The following is a 15,740-nucleotide window of genomic DNA, read 5'->3' on the forward strand; positions in this document are numbered from 1 at the left end:
GTTCTCCAGTAATCTTTTGCTTTCTTGGATGGCCTCGCAGAAACCTCTTAAAGTGTTTCCGGATAATTATTGCACCCACATACTGTGGCTCTTTTTAGCATTGTTAAAAATAATGCAATTAGTCAGTGCCAACACTTGGGAATAATTAGGCTGTCAAACTCAGAACAAAGTATTAATGCCAGTGCCACCATTAGTGGCTGGACTATGGCCCAGCCCAGGGGACCCAACTGATGCCAGAGAAATGGTGACAGCGGTGGGAACAAGCTGTGATGCACCAGGAAGCGAACCCCCCTTGGCTGCAGCCACCTACTGCCATTCTAATGTCATGCTGGCCACATGACTGGACAGCGTTTCCGTGCACTGCTCTGGTTCACCAGAAGCAGCTTAGTCATGCTGGCCACATGACTGGACAGCGTACAGGAAGCTGTACGCAGGCTCCCTCGGCCAATAAAGTGAGATGAGCGCTGCAACCCCAGAGTCGGTCACGACTGGACCTAATGGTCAGGGGTCCCTTTACTTTTACCTTTAAGGAACATTTTGACCTGTGTTCTCAGTGACTTGTTAGAAAGGGCAGCAGTGTACAGATCTGGTAGTCCTTAGGCCTAGCCCTAGCAGCTCCGGGCGATATTATGGGATATTCTGATGAAATGAGGACATTTCTTCTCTCCCCCGCCTCTCTCAACAGGATGAGCTGAAACTTGCGGTGAAACAAGGGGCCACGCTGCTGACTTGCATCAGAGAGCCTGTCACCCGCAGTGCCACCAGCAAACTGAGCCCAGACGAGCTTGAAAACGTGGCAACCGTGGAAAGGTCAGAGAAGAGCTCAGCTTCTAACCAGCTTTCTGATTAACCAATCGATCGATCATTTTATTTGCATGCTGCCTTTCCAAAGTTGAAACCTTGCTCAAGGCGGCTTGCAACGATACAGAAAATTACAAACGTAACAGAAGTAGTCATAAGCAATAAAAGCATCCAAACGTACACAGCCAAACTGAACCCTTTCCACATAAATCATAAGATGATAAAATAAAGGTACAAACAATTAATATCAATAACAGCAACAACCCCCTCCTAAACAACCCCCCAGCCCAAGAGTCTGTTCAGCAACCTCAGCTTTTGTAGCTGGAGTCAGTCCGGGCTCTGGCTTCCCAGGCCAGGTGAAAAAGGCCTGCAAAGCAGGGAGCAAGCCTTCAAGGACTCACAGCCAAGATGGTCTCTGGCCATAGCTGTCAACTTTTCCCTTTTCTTGCGAGGAATCCTATTCGGAATAAGGGAATTTCCCTTTAAAAAAGGGAGACGTTGACAGCTATGTCTCTGGTATCTTCATTAACCTCAGCTTTTGTAGCTGGAGTCAGTCAGGGCCAGTCAGTCAGGGCCTCAGCCTCCCAGGCCAGGTGGGGAAAGGCCTGCAAGGCAGGGAGCAGGTCTTCCAGAATTTCACAGCCAAGATGGTCTCCTTGAGAAAGCGTGAATTTGTCTTCAGTTTCAATTTGCACTGTCGACAAGTCTGCATGTGTTGTTTCTTAGAGAACATAAGAAGAGCCTGCCAGTGTTCTACCTAGTTAGCATCCTGTCCTCACAGAGGCCAACCAGATGCCTGTGGGAAACCAGCAAGAGAAAGGCACATAGTTTGTAGTTGGCCCTCTGGCTCTGTCACGTCCACACTGCCTGACAGTGTCTCTCCACGGTTTCAGACAAGGGTCTCTCCCATCTAAACTTGGATATTGCTGAAAATTGAACCTGGAAACTTCTGCATGCAAAGCAGATGTCCAACCTCTGAGCTACTGCTCCTCCCTCGTCTGGTTCTACTTGATCTCATTGCTCTGAATTTGAGGGAAGCATTTGCCTACCCAAATCAAATGCCGTTCTCTAATTGCCTCAACAGGTTGCTAGCTCAGCTGGACGAAACAGAGAGAGCCTTTGATCAGTTCTGGTCCAAACACCACCTAAAACTTGAACAGTGCTTGCAGCTCCGACACTTTGAGCAGGATTTCAGAGAGGTATTTTTGATTTATCCCGCACAATTTTTAGAATGGCTCTCCCCCCCTCCCCATTCCCTCCTCCTAGTGAAATATCTGTTGTGGGTGATAAGCATTCTTACCACAATAAAGTATAAAAATGCAGCCTCCTTACAAGTGCTATACATAATGTTCATAACCGAGTTTGGACAGCTCTTTGGAAAGGAAGGTGTATTCAGAGTCCCTTGAGCCGAAAGAAATTTTTCCTAAACATTTGCTGTTGGCCCAAGCAATGGGTTCACCAGTCAGGTTTAGCATATTGTTGTGTGGTGAGTCTTGGTTCCAGTTAATATGTGCCTTGTATGAAATTCACAGACAAAGACGCATGGAATCATGGGATTATAGAGTTGGAAGGGACCACAAGTGTCATCTAGTCCAACCCCCTGCAATGCAGGAATCTTTTGCCCAACTCGGGGCTCGAACCCCATGACCCCATGGGGCATATGTCAAACAATTCACATTACATTGTGGAGGCATAATGCATAGGCAGTGACCCAGATGGTTTATCTCTGCTGCAGTCAGCTGTCTCAGCAGCAAGCCTGGATTTACTCTGCATTTGGAGAAATTTGTAAACTGCTTTGAGGTTTTCTACAATCAAGTGGTATATAAATTTTGTGAAATAAATAAAAATAAATGTAGAGCTCTGTTTTCTCAAATGCCTGCCTAGCTGTTAATATTTTGATGTTATGTTTATTGGTGCTGTTTTAGCATAACCAGATGCTATTTTAATAATTTGGAATTCTGTTTTATCACAATTGTGTTCTGTAATTTATATTTGCTAACTGAGCCCGTAACATGGTTCTTTGCAAGACCATATGGTTATTGTACAGGAAAACCACCTTCCAAGGGTATATATTTTATTTTATTTTTAGTTATTAAATGTATATACCGCCTTTCATCTGAGGATCACAGCGTGATTTACAGTATAGAAACACAAAAATACATAACATAATAACAAACAAAACAGTAATACCCCCCTCCAGTTTAAAAGGTCTTAGATTGTTTAATCAGCCAAAGGCTGTTTATAGAGGAATGTTTTTGCCTGGCACCTAATGATATGTAATGAAGGCGCCAGGTGAGCCTCCCTGGGGAAAGCATTCCACAAATGGGGAGCCACCACAGAGAAGGCCCCACAGTTGCCACTCCCCAGACCTCATAAAGAAGAGTCTCAGAAGATGATTGCACATACCATATGATGATCCTATATACATCCATCCTAAAATGCAGGGTAGAAACGGTTTGTATTGCTTTAAAATATTTATTTTATACATCACATAGATAGGTTTGTGCGCTTTGCAGTATGGAAATTGAAGGAACAGGCAAATACATAATAAATGATCAGCAGAAGTAGTGTCCTATTCTTATGGCCATTTCTAAATGGCCTTAATTATGACCAGGTAACAGCCAGGAAGCTTGTTAATTTCTTCCGTATGTGTTGTTTTTTTGCAAATGTTCTTCTATAGGTCAAACTGGCCCTGGACAACCTGATGGAAGTGCAGGCAGGTCTCACAGATATTGGAGACAGTGTCTCCCGCGTGGAGAACATTCTGAAGGAGCGGAAGCAATTAGAAGAGAGAGGACAGGTTTGCCTGCTTTAATTTTGTTTTATAGGCCTTATAAAAGCAAAGCAAGCTACAGACCTTATAAGAGTGCATCACAGATATCAGAAACTGTTTGTTTACTTTAGCGTTGTAAAAGTACGGGGCACACTGCAGAGTTTCACAAGCGAAAAAGAAAAAAAGGATAGGCCCCTGGCACAAAGCACTTACAGTCAGAAACTACAGAGGGGAGGTGTGAGAGGAAGAGACAGGGCAGCAAAGGCTGGTGGCGAGGAAATGCAGCTATAATACTTAGTTGCAGGACCAGCATCGAGAGCTGGAAAAGTTGGGCACCTGCCAAGAGCCCAAACGCCAGCAGGGGGAGCACAGACAAAAAGGCCTTCTTCATCATTCATGGAGGAGAGGGCTGTTGATGGCTGCGAGTCATGATGGCTTGGCTCTGCCTCCACACCTGGAGGCAGCAGTGCTTCTGAATACCAACTGCTGGAAGGCACAGGAAGTGAGGAGAGTGCTCTTGTGCATGGGTCCTGCTTGAGGGTTTCCCGCAGGCATCTAGTTGGTCACACTTGAGAACAAGATGCAAGCCTAGATGTGTCCCTGGCCCTTCTTCTGTTGTTATCATTGAGAGTTGCTAGCCTGGAGGCGGTTGTAGGATGGATAGCGGCTAACAGATTGAAGTTGAATCGTGACAAGACAGAAGTCCTGTCTTTGGGGGACAGGAGGTGGGCAGGTGTGGAGGACACCCTGGTACTGAATAGGGTAGCTGTGCCCCTGAAGGACCAGGTGTGCAGCCTGGGAGTCATTTTGGACTCACAGCTGTCCATGGAGATGCAGGTTAATTCTGTGTCCAGGGCAGCTGTCTACCAGCTCCATCTGGTACGCAGGCTGAAACCCTCCCTGCCTGCAGACTGTCTCGCCAGAGTGGTGCATGCGCTGGTTATCTCCCACTTGGACTACTGCCTTTGTGTCCGCTTCACCTGAACCTTATTTCATAATATCTTAAACCTTTAAAAATGCTTTTCATGTTATGTTTTTTTTCCCACAGGAGCCATTGGAAAAAGCCCAGTCCTTAGCGCTCCATGGAGACCAGCTGATCCAAAACAACCATTATGCAGTTGACTCCATTAGACCAAAGTGTGTTGAACTCAGGCGCATCTGCGATGATTTTGCCAACGAGACCAAGAAAAAATACGATATTTTAGGGAAGTCGCTGGAATTGCACAAACAATTAGATAAGGTAAGAAGTGTGAAACTAGCAGACACAAGGGCAGGGAATGTTGATTTTTCATAGTATTTAACTGAAGATGAACAGATTAACCTGACAGCAGCATGAAACAGGCAAGTGATGCACACCAAAGAGGCAGCCACACAAATAGGAAACACAAACCCACTGTCGGAAACCAGTGTCTTTGTGAACCATTTCTTTGTGGAATCAGTGGCTTCCTGTTGAAGGCTTCTCTGTACTTTAGCATTCTGGCTGGGAGGTTTTGAAATATGAAGTGCAGGCGTCATATTATGCAGGTGTACTTTGAGCAGGGGAAAGGACTGGTGCCTGTGGCGTTTGCCCTCCTAGGTGTGTGACATCATACTGGGTTCATAGGGAAAGGGTTAACTAATTGTAAAATGATTAACCAATGGGAACCCAGGGGGCAGTTAACTGTGTATAAGGTTTAAGCACAGAGGGGTTTTTTTTGGGGGGGGGGAGAGTTAGAGTTAGGGTGGAGAAGACAGTCTAGAGTTAGAAGAGACAGATAAGTGTGGGTTGGGCTAGTCTGGTGTGAGAGAGAATGTGTTAAGAGGAGTCAGTCAAACAGTTGAGATCATCAGTCAGAAGGTATTAGGAAGGTATAGGCCGGTAAAGAAACTAAAGTTAAGATACTGACAGGAATATTATCAGAGAAACCATAAACTTGTTAATGTCTGTAAAATAAACTTGGGGTTTTTTGGTTCACTTTTAACAACTGTCTGGACTCAGTGTTTTACCAGAGAGTAACTGGGTGGTGGCACCAGGGAAGCAAGCACAGTGGTGGCATAGGGATCAATAGACTGTTAAACGTCCGGGGACCCTGTGTGATCACCACAGTGCCCATCGCCTATCACACCCATTGCACTTCTCAATGAAGCCTCAGGCCCACCAAGCATTTTGTTTCCATGCCTACCCACTCCCCTCCGTCATTATTATGGGATACTTCTTCTCAGTGCTCTTTTTCTAGAAAAAGAGGTGGCAGAACTCACAGTGAACGCCTCCCTTGTTCTCTTATAATGGGAATGGCGCCCATCTGAGTGGTGCCAGAATAATAATAATAATAATAATAATAATAATAATAATAATAATAATATAATAATAAAAATTTATTATTTATACCCCGCCCATCTGGCTGGGCCTCCCCAGCCACTCTGGGCGGCTTCCATAGAAGCCAAAAATACAGTAAAATATCACACGTTAAAAACTTCCCTGAACAGGGCTGCCTTAAGATGTCTTCTGAATGTCAGGTAGTTGTTTATCGCTTTGACATCTGCTGGAAGGGCGTTCCACAGGGCGGGCGCCACTACCGAGAAGGCCCTCTGCCTGGTTCCCTGTAGCTTTGCTTCTCGCAATGAGGGAACCGCCAGAAGGCCCTCGGCGCTGGACTTCAGCGTCCGGGCAGAATGATGGGGGTGGAGACGCTCCTTCAGGTATACTGGACCGAGGCCGTTTAGGGCTTTAAAGGTCAGCACCAACACTTTGAATTGTGCTCGGAAACGTACTGGGAGGCAATGTAGGTCTTTCAAGACCGGTGTTATATGGTCTCGGCGGCTGCCCCCAGTCACCAGTCTAGCTGCCGCATTCTGGATTAGTTGTAGTTTCCGAGTCACCTTCAAAGGTAGCCCCACGTAGAGTGCATTGCAGTAGTCCAAGCGGGAGATAACTCACTGAGTTCTGGTGAGTTCCAGCTGGAAAAAAAGCCCTGCATGTACTCTTGATTTTAATTTTTTATACCAAGAATCACTGGTTGTGTACACACCGTACATTTAAGGCACTCCCTTCCCCCAAAAAAGAATCCAGGGAATTGTAATTTGTTGAGGGTGCTGAGAATTGTAGCTCTGTGATGAGTAAACTACAGTTCCCATGAGTCTTTGGGGAGCAGTGCTTTAAATGTATGGTGTGTATGCAGCCATTGTGTAGAACCAGTGAGTTGGCCCAACACATAGGTCCTTCTGAGGAATAATGTGTGGAATCTGCAACACAGCAATGGTGTTGGATTGCCCCCCTGCCCTTCCCAAAAAGTGCCGCTGCTCATGTGGGTTAGCCAAAGAGGACAAAGCTCCTGCACATTTAATAGTTGCATTGAAGGTATGCACTTATTAAAGGTACAAGAACCCCCTCCACTTTTTTCACTGGGCTGCTCTTTGCCCAGACTAGAAAGACTGAAGACTCCTTAACATTAGACGTTTTTAACAGCACACTTTTTCCTCCTTTCAGGCAAGCCAATGGTGTGAAGCTGGGATCTACCTCTTAGCTTCCCAAGCTGTAGACAAGTGTCAGTCTCAAGAGGGAGCTGAAACGGCACTTTGTGACATCGAGAGATTCCTGGAAACCGCCAAGGACCACCAGCTGTTGACTGCAAAGGAGTTCTACAATCAGTTTGATACGATTCTGACGCCAGAGATCAAGGTAAGGGCACTGGAAGAGCCTGGCTGCTGGATCAGACCAAAGGGTCTTCCTGCTTAGGCCAGGATTCTGTTTCCCACAGTGGCCAGCTAGATGCCTCTGGGAAGCCCGCAAGCTGGACGTAAGGGCAACAGCACTTTCCCCCCTTGTGATTCTGGCATTCAAAGTCATAGGCTGCCTCCGGCCTGCCAGTATTTTGCAAGAGGGATTCAAACTCATTCCGGAAATTTGGGATTCCCCCATTAAAGTGGGTTAAAGCTCTCTGGTGCAAGAAAGTCGGAACAGCGAGGGAGTGCAGGAATTCCAGTGCTTATACAGGTTTGGTTTCCTTGGAGTGAAGGTCAATGGAGACTGTTGAGTCTTTAGGATTATTTACAAACATGTGCAACCTGAGGATAGGATGGAGGGGTCCACAGTCCCACCTCAACAGATCCTTCTTCCCTGCTTGTTTTCCAGGGGCGCTGCAAGTCTAGCAAAGAGCAGATCCATCTCTCACACACAACTCCCACATGCCCAATTCCCCTTGGCACATTGTTCTTCCTCCTAGAAGAGGTGAGAAGAGGCTCATCCATTTGTGTCTATAGCAACAGAGCGGACCTCTGTGCATATGGTAAATAGTAGTACTTAACTGGCCAGCCAAAGCCATCAGTTTAACAAAGGAACTGGTTTGGTTGCTTTCGTCTTACAGTTTCAAAGCAGGCCTGGAAGGGGTTCAGGGTGTCATCCACATTGACAAACATACCCTCCGCCAAACCCATAACGATATTCTGCACCTGCTTTCTTCCACCAGAGCAATGCCCAAAGAGTTCTACAAAAGCTGGAAGATGTGCAAGAAATGTTTGACAAGAGGCAAGTGAGCCTGAAGAAGTTGGCAGCCAAGCAGACCCGCCCAGTGCAGCCCGTTGCCCCACATCCCGAGTCGTCACCAAAGCGAGCGTCACCCAAAAGCATCCGGCCAGCCACGTTAGGTAAGGCACTGGAAAGATTTAGCCAGGTCTATCATGTTAGCATGGCACGACAAAGGGTAGGAAAGAGCCCTGTTGGAAAAAGTTACCTGTGAATTAAGAGTTGCAAGAGAACCAAACAAAAGAAACCAATTCTTTGGAAGATGGTATGGTTTTGTTGAGTACGTAAAGGATGACTCGCACCATTTGAAACCGCACCCAGTGTTCAGAAGTTTGTGGTTGGTTTGATGAAATACATATGACGATCCTCCCTCTTCCTATATGCTGTCTCTCTATACCAATGTGTAAACTCAAAACATGACTTTCCATTTTCTGTTTATTGTTGTAATGTTTAAATATGCGCCGAACAGTCCCTTTCCCCCGCTCTGATCCTGACCACTTGTTTATTGCTTTTTTTGTACTGCACATTTTTTAAACAAAATGTCTGATTAAGATTTGTAAGCTACATTGTACGACTATCCTAAATCTTTGCATTTTCTTAAAACCAATAAAAATTGCTTTTAATAATGTTAATAATAACAATAGACATTAGGTATGGCACAGAATGGGGTGTTAAGTGGGCCTTCTGTCCCTTACTTTTGAATCCAAGGCTTGAAAGACATGCCTGCACTTCTGGGGGGCTGGCATTTATAAGTGATTGATTCCGCCTTTCTCCCGAGTGTAGGACCCAAGGCAGCTCGCAGCATAAATTAAAATGGACAGAGCCAAAGTACACATTACAAATTTCTATTTGTTGTATGTACTTTGGGCTCTGTCCATTTTAATTTATGCTGCGAGCCGCCTTGGGTCCCTACACTCGGGAGAAAGGCAGAATCAATCAAGCCATTTAAAATCATAAGGGGAGAAAAAGTATAGCACCCACCCTCAGGAAACCCTGCCAGAACAGCCACTTAGTGGCCAAAGACCTGTTGGAACAAAGAAGTATTTGCCTGCTGGGAAAAGGATTGTAAAGGAAGAGCTGGGATAACCCGCAGCAACCTTGTTGATGGAGTGTGAGTCTAGATAGAATGGATCCATGCACCGAAATGCTGAGGCCATCTTCTGCGCACCCAGTTTGCCCTTCAGCTACATTTACGATGCATGTGGAAGCAATGTCATAACTCCTTTAGCATGCCACAAACACCACGCATGTGTGCTCAAGTCCATATCCACAGATTTGTGCAGTTCAGCTGCACCAATCGGCTCCCGGAAGCTGACATAGCAGCTTCGTTTTGAAGGGAAACACAGCTGGAGTCCGTCCAGTCCTTCTAAGCATAATAAAACCCGAAGCGAGTCATATCCCATGTCCAAATATCCGGCTGCCTGTTGGATCCATCATGGCATCCCACATTGTTGGTGGTGTGCAAAAAGGAAAGAAAATCGCTTAATGAAAAGCGTCTGGAGCAAAGATGAAAGTAGAAAGAGCCAGGGGGAGATTAGCTGACTCAGGAAATGCTGCAGATGTGAATTCCATTGCTGTCTCTTGGGGAAGCCACTAGCTTCTTACAACCTTGAATGTTTATTTTAAAAATAGAAGTGAGGGAAAGACCTTCTCTTTCTTTTTTGGCTCCCTCTGTATAGGGAAGTTGTAACATATGTCAAAGTTAGGACGGGAGATTGAAACCCTGATCACCAAGGTTTCCTCTTACTCAGGGATGCTTTTATAGTATAAGTGGCCTCACTGGAGATTCCTCTCAAAATCAATAAAAAGAACAAAGCCCCTATCATTCCTGCCTCCAGGAATAGCTGAATTAGCTATTACAGTATAGTTTGTTTATATACTACTTTTTAGCCCAGAGGTTCCCAAAGGGTTGAACAGCATTAATATGTATTTGCCAAAATAAATATACAATAAAAGTACAATATATAAAATACGTCAATCAAAATAATATAAGACAGTGGCTGCATTTTCTATGGGCAACATCATTAATGGTATTATTATGCTAAGTGCCTAACAGAATACAGTCTATACAGCTGCAGTGTTGTGAGTTTTGGTGGGGTTGTCAGGCACTGGCAAAATAATGTGAATGTTCCTTATTGGCTGTGAATGATCTCTAATACCCTGGAAAACGAACTCCCCTTTCCTGTCTAAGCAGTAAAAACAGAGATTCACTGAGCCCTCAGAACATGGTTAGTGTGCTGGGATTGGCCCGGTTCAAAGCACTACAGTGGTGCCTCGCAAGACGAAAATAATCCGTTCCGCGAGTCTCTTTGTCTAGCGGTTTTTTCGTCTTGTGAAGCAACCCTATTAGCGGCTTAGCGGATTAGCGCTATTAGCGGCTAGGCAGCAAGTTCTGGGGTTCTCATATGCATCTTAGTTGGCCCCCGTGAGAACCGAGAGCTGCACTTAGATGGACCTTTGGCCTGACCCACCAGGCTTCTCTTATGATCTCAACTTCTGTAAACTTGGAGATTCACTATGCCGGCCTTCTTCAACCTGGTGCCCTTCAGATGCTTTGGCTAACAAATCCCATCACCCCCAGCCAGCATTGGAAGGTACCAGGTTGGTGGTGAAGGCTGCTTATGCAATCATGCTTATCCACCTGGTAATCAGCTAGCAAATGTTACAGCTACCCAATCTCCGATCTAAGAAGTGCAGCACCATGTCCACAGTGGCTACCTTTCCAATGAAATTTAGTCTGCAGCCCTATTCAGGGTTTTTTGTTGTTGTGCTTAATGCATCAACCTGGGAAGGTAGTCCATCTAGGAGGAAAACTCTGACCCTAAGTTTCCACTGCCTTGTTCTAGGCGCATTTTGTGAAAGGGAATTTCATTAGCGCAAGCAGTTTCTGAGCTCTGGGAGCAGTAGTGCACCTAAGATTTCAGATTAAAACTGCAGAGTGGAAGGAAAGGAGGACTTTTTCTGCTTCCCCACTTCCAGGTACTCTCTGAAGACTGGAGAAGAGACCCTCTTAAGAATATTAGGGGGTGGGCAGGGGAAGGATTAGGCCATGTGAAAAATGAACATAGTATTTTAGCTGCAGTTCGTTCGTTTTCAGCTTTGTATTCTTGTTATAAAAAAGCATGCCTAGGCATTCCGTTGTGGCACCCATAACCTAGGTTTAAGGTGCCATTTAGCTCCTAGCTTTCATATCTCAGTTTCTAACACTGCTTGTGGGATAACTTCGGGAGAAGAAAAGACTAAGGAATAAACCAGGCATAAGCAAACTCTGGCCCTCAAGATGTCTGGGACTACAGTTCCCATCATCCCTAGCTAACAGGACCAGTGATCAGGAATGATGGGAAATGTAGTCCTAAACATCTGGAGGACCGGAGTTTGCCTATGCCTGGAATAAACCCTACACAAATCCAGAGTGGAGTGCTTAAAATGGTTGGATGAAGCTTTGTACGCCTCATTCTGGCAACTCCTGCAATGAAGCTGGTGCCAAATGTATTGCTCTGCATTCCTTTGGACCTCAGCAGTAAGGCCAAGAGGGAAGTCTTGTCTGGGCAGCCCAGGACCTCCATACACACTGCCCAGGCTTGCGGTTTGACGTCGCATCAAGGCACACTCCATTGTCTCTCGAGACAGATGGGTGCCAACAACGGTCATAGTCCAGGAGGAACCAACATGGAACCCCCAGAGATGTTGTTGAACTATAGCTCCCATCATCATCTTTAACCCACTGATCATGCTGGTTGGGGATGATGGACATTGCAGTTGTACAACATATGAAGGATACCATGATGGCTCCTCCTGCAATAATCAGATGTTTCAGATAAAAGAATACATATTCCATGCTGTCATGTTGGCACAGGTACAGGGAGGGGGAAACTAGAATGGAAGGGTGGGTGATTCACATGTGTGCTCTCGGCAGCTGGGTGCAAGGACACACCTGAGTAAGGGAAAGGCGCCATATAAAAACCAAAATGTTTATATTATTTTGATGGGCAACCTTGAGGAAGGCAAACTGGTTTCTTTCTCACCAGCATTACTGGCTGTGAAGGAGGTTTTAATTAAAGGCAACTAGGACCTGTTCTCTCTCTCTCTCCTTCATTCCTTCTATGAATGTCTTTTATGCTGCCATAAAAGGTTTGCACATTTGAGCTCAAAATGCAAGACCTAAACATTCTAAATTGCTCTTCCATTCACCAAACTTTTCACTTCTAAGGCAGAGCAGTTTCTTCCAACTTCATCTGCAGACCCCTTCACTGTATTGCACCATAATCCATCCCTAAGGGCTTCTCTGTTTTCAAGGGACAAGTGAAAGGAAGAGCGAACATGAACTCGGTTTTGTGCACAAATGGGCTCAGATCCAAGTCAAACACTATATAGCTGTGTCCTCTCACCCCTTATCTGTTCAAGAATAACAATAGCTGTTCATTTTTCTACTCTCATATTAACTATGTTGTTTCATCCACATGCGGAACAGTTATTTCCCATGTTGTTTCTCTGTGGGTAATTTCAACCCTCCCTGCATCTCATTAATGAGAATGAGCCTCTCATACTTGGTTGGATTGAATGATCATACATGGGTGAAGCAATATTTATTTAATATGTTCCAAAATTACAGCAGCTTCTAAAAAGGTCCATTCTCACCAGCTGGGATGAATGACTGTTCAAGTGGCAATATAAAATACAATGTAAGAAATAAAAGCAGCAATTAAATGCAATTAAAAATCAATAGTAATATTTAATCCTGCCCTGTCACGGACCACCTAAATGAAGTTCACAGACTGCTGATTACAAACCCCTGCTCTGAAGTGACCCAACACTATGGTCTTGGTTTCATGGGGCGGGCGGGGGGGACTTTTCTGGTAGTGCTGTATTTTCTGATACTATATGGGGCTTTTTGTCTTATTTCAGTTGCCAACAGGAAATCAGTAGAAATTTCTAGTCCTCCCAAATCCATCTCTGAAGCAGACCTGTCGAAAAAGAAAAGTGTAAAGAAGATGAAAGGTGGAATTAAGGTAGGAAGGTAGTTTCTTACTTTGGGTACAGTCTCCAAATGAGAAAAACCAAGTTACCACCGCTATTTTTTGCTTAGTGCCTAGCTTTTTGATAAAAAGATTCATGGCAGAGTCTTAAACTCTGAAAATGTCATAAGCTACTTCCGTCTCTCCTTGCCCCCATTCCGAGCATTAAAAGATTTTAATTTCAGGGTGTGATTTTTCAATATCACTGTCTCACAGTAAATAAAGAGGCAATCACACTTAGACCCATAAATTATGAGAGTTTCCTGTTGCTTTGTTTATCAGCTTCATTGTTCTAATCCACATGCTTCCTATCTGTGGCTTCTTTCACAGACTGTTGCTATTTTGCGAGTGGAATTCAGTTGACAAGGTCAATTCTAAAAGGTCGTTAAAAACGTCTCCCAAGTGCCCTAAAATGGCGCAGGACGCTCCTGCTGCTGCTGCTCTGCCCCACACAACAGCTGATGAGTGGGAATCACTCACTGCTTCCCTGATCTGCTTCCCTTGTTTGCAAGCTGCTTGAGGCAAGGGAACAGCAGCAAAAAACACAGTCCCTCTGGCTCAAAATAGGACGTGGGAAGGGAGTGGGAACAGGTGAAGAAAGAAAACCTTAGAAAGCAGGAAGTCCGCAGAAATAAATTCCAGGTGGAAAATGAAGAAAAGCTCTGAAACAAGTAACTGTAGAAATTAAAATTCCAAATCCAAGAAGAAAGTTTCTAAGATCTGTTAAAAAAACAACACTGAATTTATTCAGCACTTAGAATTGGGTCATTTAGCAGCCTATGGGAAGATGGTGACAGGTTTAACCACGTCTTTTTAGGCTATAATAAAAACTGCAACAGGGAAGCGGCCATAGCTCAGCCATAGAAAAAAAACACTGACCAAGATCAATCTAGTGCAGAAAGGATCAAGAAACAGGTGGTGACTCTGCTCGAGATCCCAAGGAGCCACTGAGATTTGTCAGAACAGGAACCTACAGTCTGACTTTGTATAAAACAACTTCCTATGAGCTTACAGATATTAGAAATCTTTTCCACTAGAATTCTTCAGCATGAAAATCATTGTACATACAGCAACTAAAATGTATTATCAGCATACATATGACTTCTTATTGATCTACATCACGAATAGGACATGCTACTAAGCAGGAATTTTGTAGCATGTGTGTCTCCAAGATACTGGCTGTTTTGGAGACAGACCACACTAACAAGCCACTACTGACAGCTTTCTGGCTGTTATTATATAGAGCAATGTATTGTAGATGAAAAGAAGCCTTTAGTCAGACATCTCTGCTTTGTGTTCATTTTCCAGATTGAAGTAATGCATGAAGCAAGTCAGGGAGGTTCCAGCAGAGTCTTAGTGATGAGTGAAAGTGAAGAAAATCTTTCCACCAGGAGGAGGTAAGGATGAAACCAATTTCTACCAGAAGAGATAATTGGTTTAAAGAAAAAATACATTTTTTGCATCGCAACCCATGTTTTGCTGATATACTGCATTTATATGCCGCCTTTCTGCAAACAGACTGTGAGTTATAACTTAGACCTGCTCTGCCAGCAGATATTTACGACCTTTTAATGAGTATTCACAAACTTTCTTAATGCCTTGAATAACAAGCTTCTGCACTCAAAATAGGGTAACACTGTCCACCGTTCTCTAGAGTTAAGGCAGGGAGTTGAAAGCACCTGTAAAAGGAGCAAATGAAATGGACTGCATGCATTAGCTACATTTGCTTGTAATGGTGAACCATGGCTCAGTGCTACGTAGATGAGCCTGAACAAATTCCTGCATAGTGGGTTTTTTGCTCATGTCTTCCCTCATCCTCTCTTGGGAGAGTTAAGTTTCACTTTTACTTAGCATGTAAGAAAATAGTAAAATAATAAAATCTGTCATAAACAAATATGAAATGGTTTTTCAAATGAAGTTTCTCTGGTATTTGTGACATTTAGTATTGGCACAAAGCACACTGCAAAAACTGATAATCCTCTTGCATGCAAGTAAGGGTGGGAGAGGTTTAATTTTGAAGTTTAACACATCTAGATTTGGTAAATTCTATACGTTATTAGTAAAAAACATCTCTTTGCCTTTGCACAGCTGACTGGTAGCTTACACAGTAAAGGTGGTTAATGGTTAATTCCATTTCAGAGATGGAAACCAGATCTTTCTCCCACCACCATTCTGGAGTGCAATTTCCTAAACCAGGAAGTAAGATAATCTCTCACTAAAGGTCACATTTCTGCAACAGGACCAAGTGAAAGGGCCCAGACATTGTTTTGATATACACTTTTCAGTCTGCTGGAAAGTGTATATCCTGATACATGAGGACTTTAGGGATGTGCACAATTCAGTGGAAGATTGGAACCTGCCGGGGGGAAAGCAAGCCTTTAAATAGATTGAGTTACTCTATGCTTTTAAACCAGCTTAACTTAAACTGTGTTCCCAACTTGTGTGACTATGCTGAATGGCCTTAGGATCCCATCATTGCCATACCCCTTTTCAGGGCTTATGCTGGTTTAAAACAGGGGTCAGCAACCTAAGACCCATGGGCCAGAAGCGACCCGCGGAGGTCGTTTGACCGGCCCACAAGCCGCCCCCGAACCGAGTTGCCCACTCACGCACTGAGCTAAACCGGGGAATCGCTTCCGCGGCACCAGAA

General features: G+C 44.5%; 1 protein-coding gene across 10 annotated transcripts in view; it reads left to right on the forward strand.

Moving 5' to 3' along the window:
• MCF2L2 (MCF.2 cell line derived transforming sequence-like 2) overlaps positions 1 to 15,740 on the forward strand; it is a 227,602-nt gene that overhangs the window by 79,605 nt on the left and 132,257 nt on the right. For all 10 annotated transcript variants that reach the window (XM_083612712.1, XM_083612717.1, XM_083612719.1 and 7 more), the window contains 8 exons: positions 686 to 810; positions 1,886 to 2,000; positions 3,482 to 3,601; positions 4,623 to 4,814; positions 7,041 to 7,232; positions 8,020 to 8,197; positions 12,981 to 13,084; positions 14,399 to 14,487. In XM_083612712.1, coding sequence (XP_083468838.1) covers positions 686 to 810; positions 1,886 to 2,000; positions 3,482 to 3,601; positions 4,623 to 4,814; positions 7,041 to 7,232; positions 8,020 to 8,197; positions 12,981 to 13,084; positions 14,399 to 14,487 — 1,115 coding nt within the window. The remainder of the gene's footprint in view (positions 1 to 685; positions 811 to 1,885; positions 2,001 to 3,481; positions 3,602 to 4,622; positions 4,815 to 7,040; positions 7,233 to 8,019; positions 8,198 to 12,980; positions 13,085 to 14,398; positions 14,488 to 15,740) is intronic.

The sequence above is a fragment of the Podarcis filfolensis genome, assembly GCF_964270895.1.
Source record: "Podarcis filfolensis genome assembly, chromosome: 5".
NCBI classification, from domain to species: domain Eukaryota; kingdom Metazoa; phylum Chordata; class Lepidosauria; order Squamata; family Lacertidae; genus Podarcis; species Podarcis filfolensis.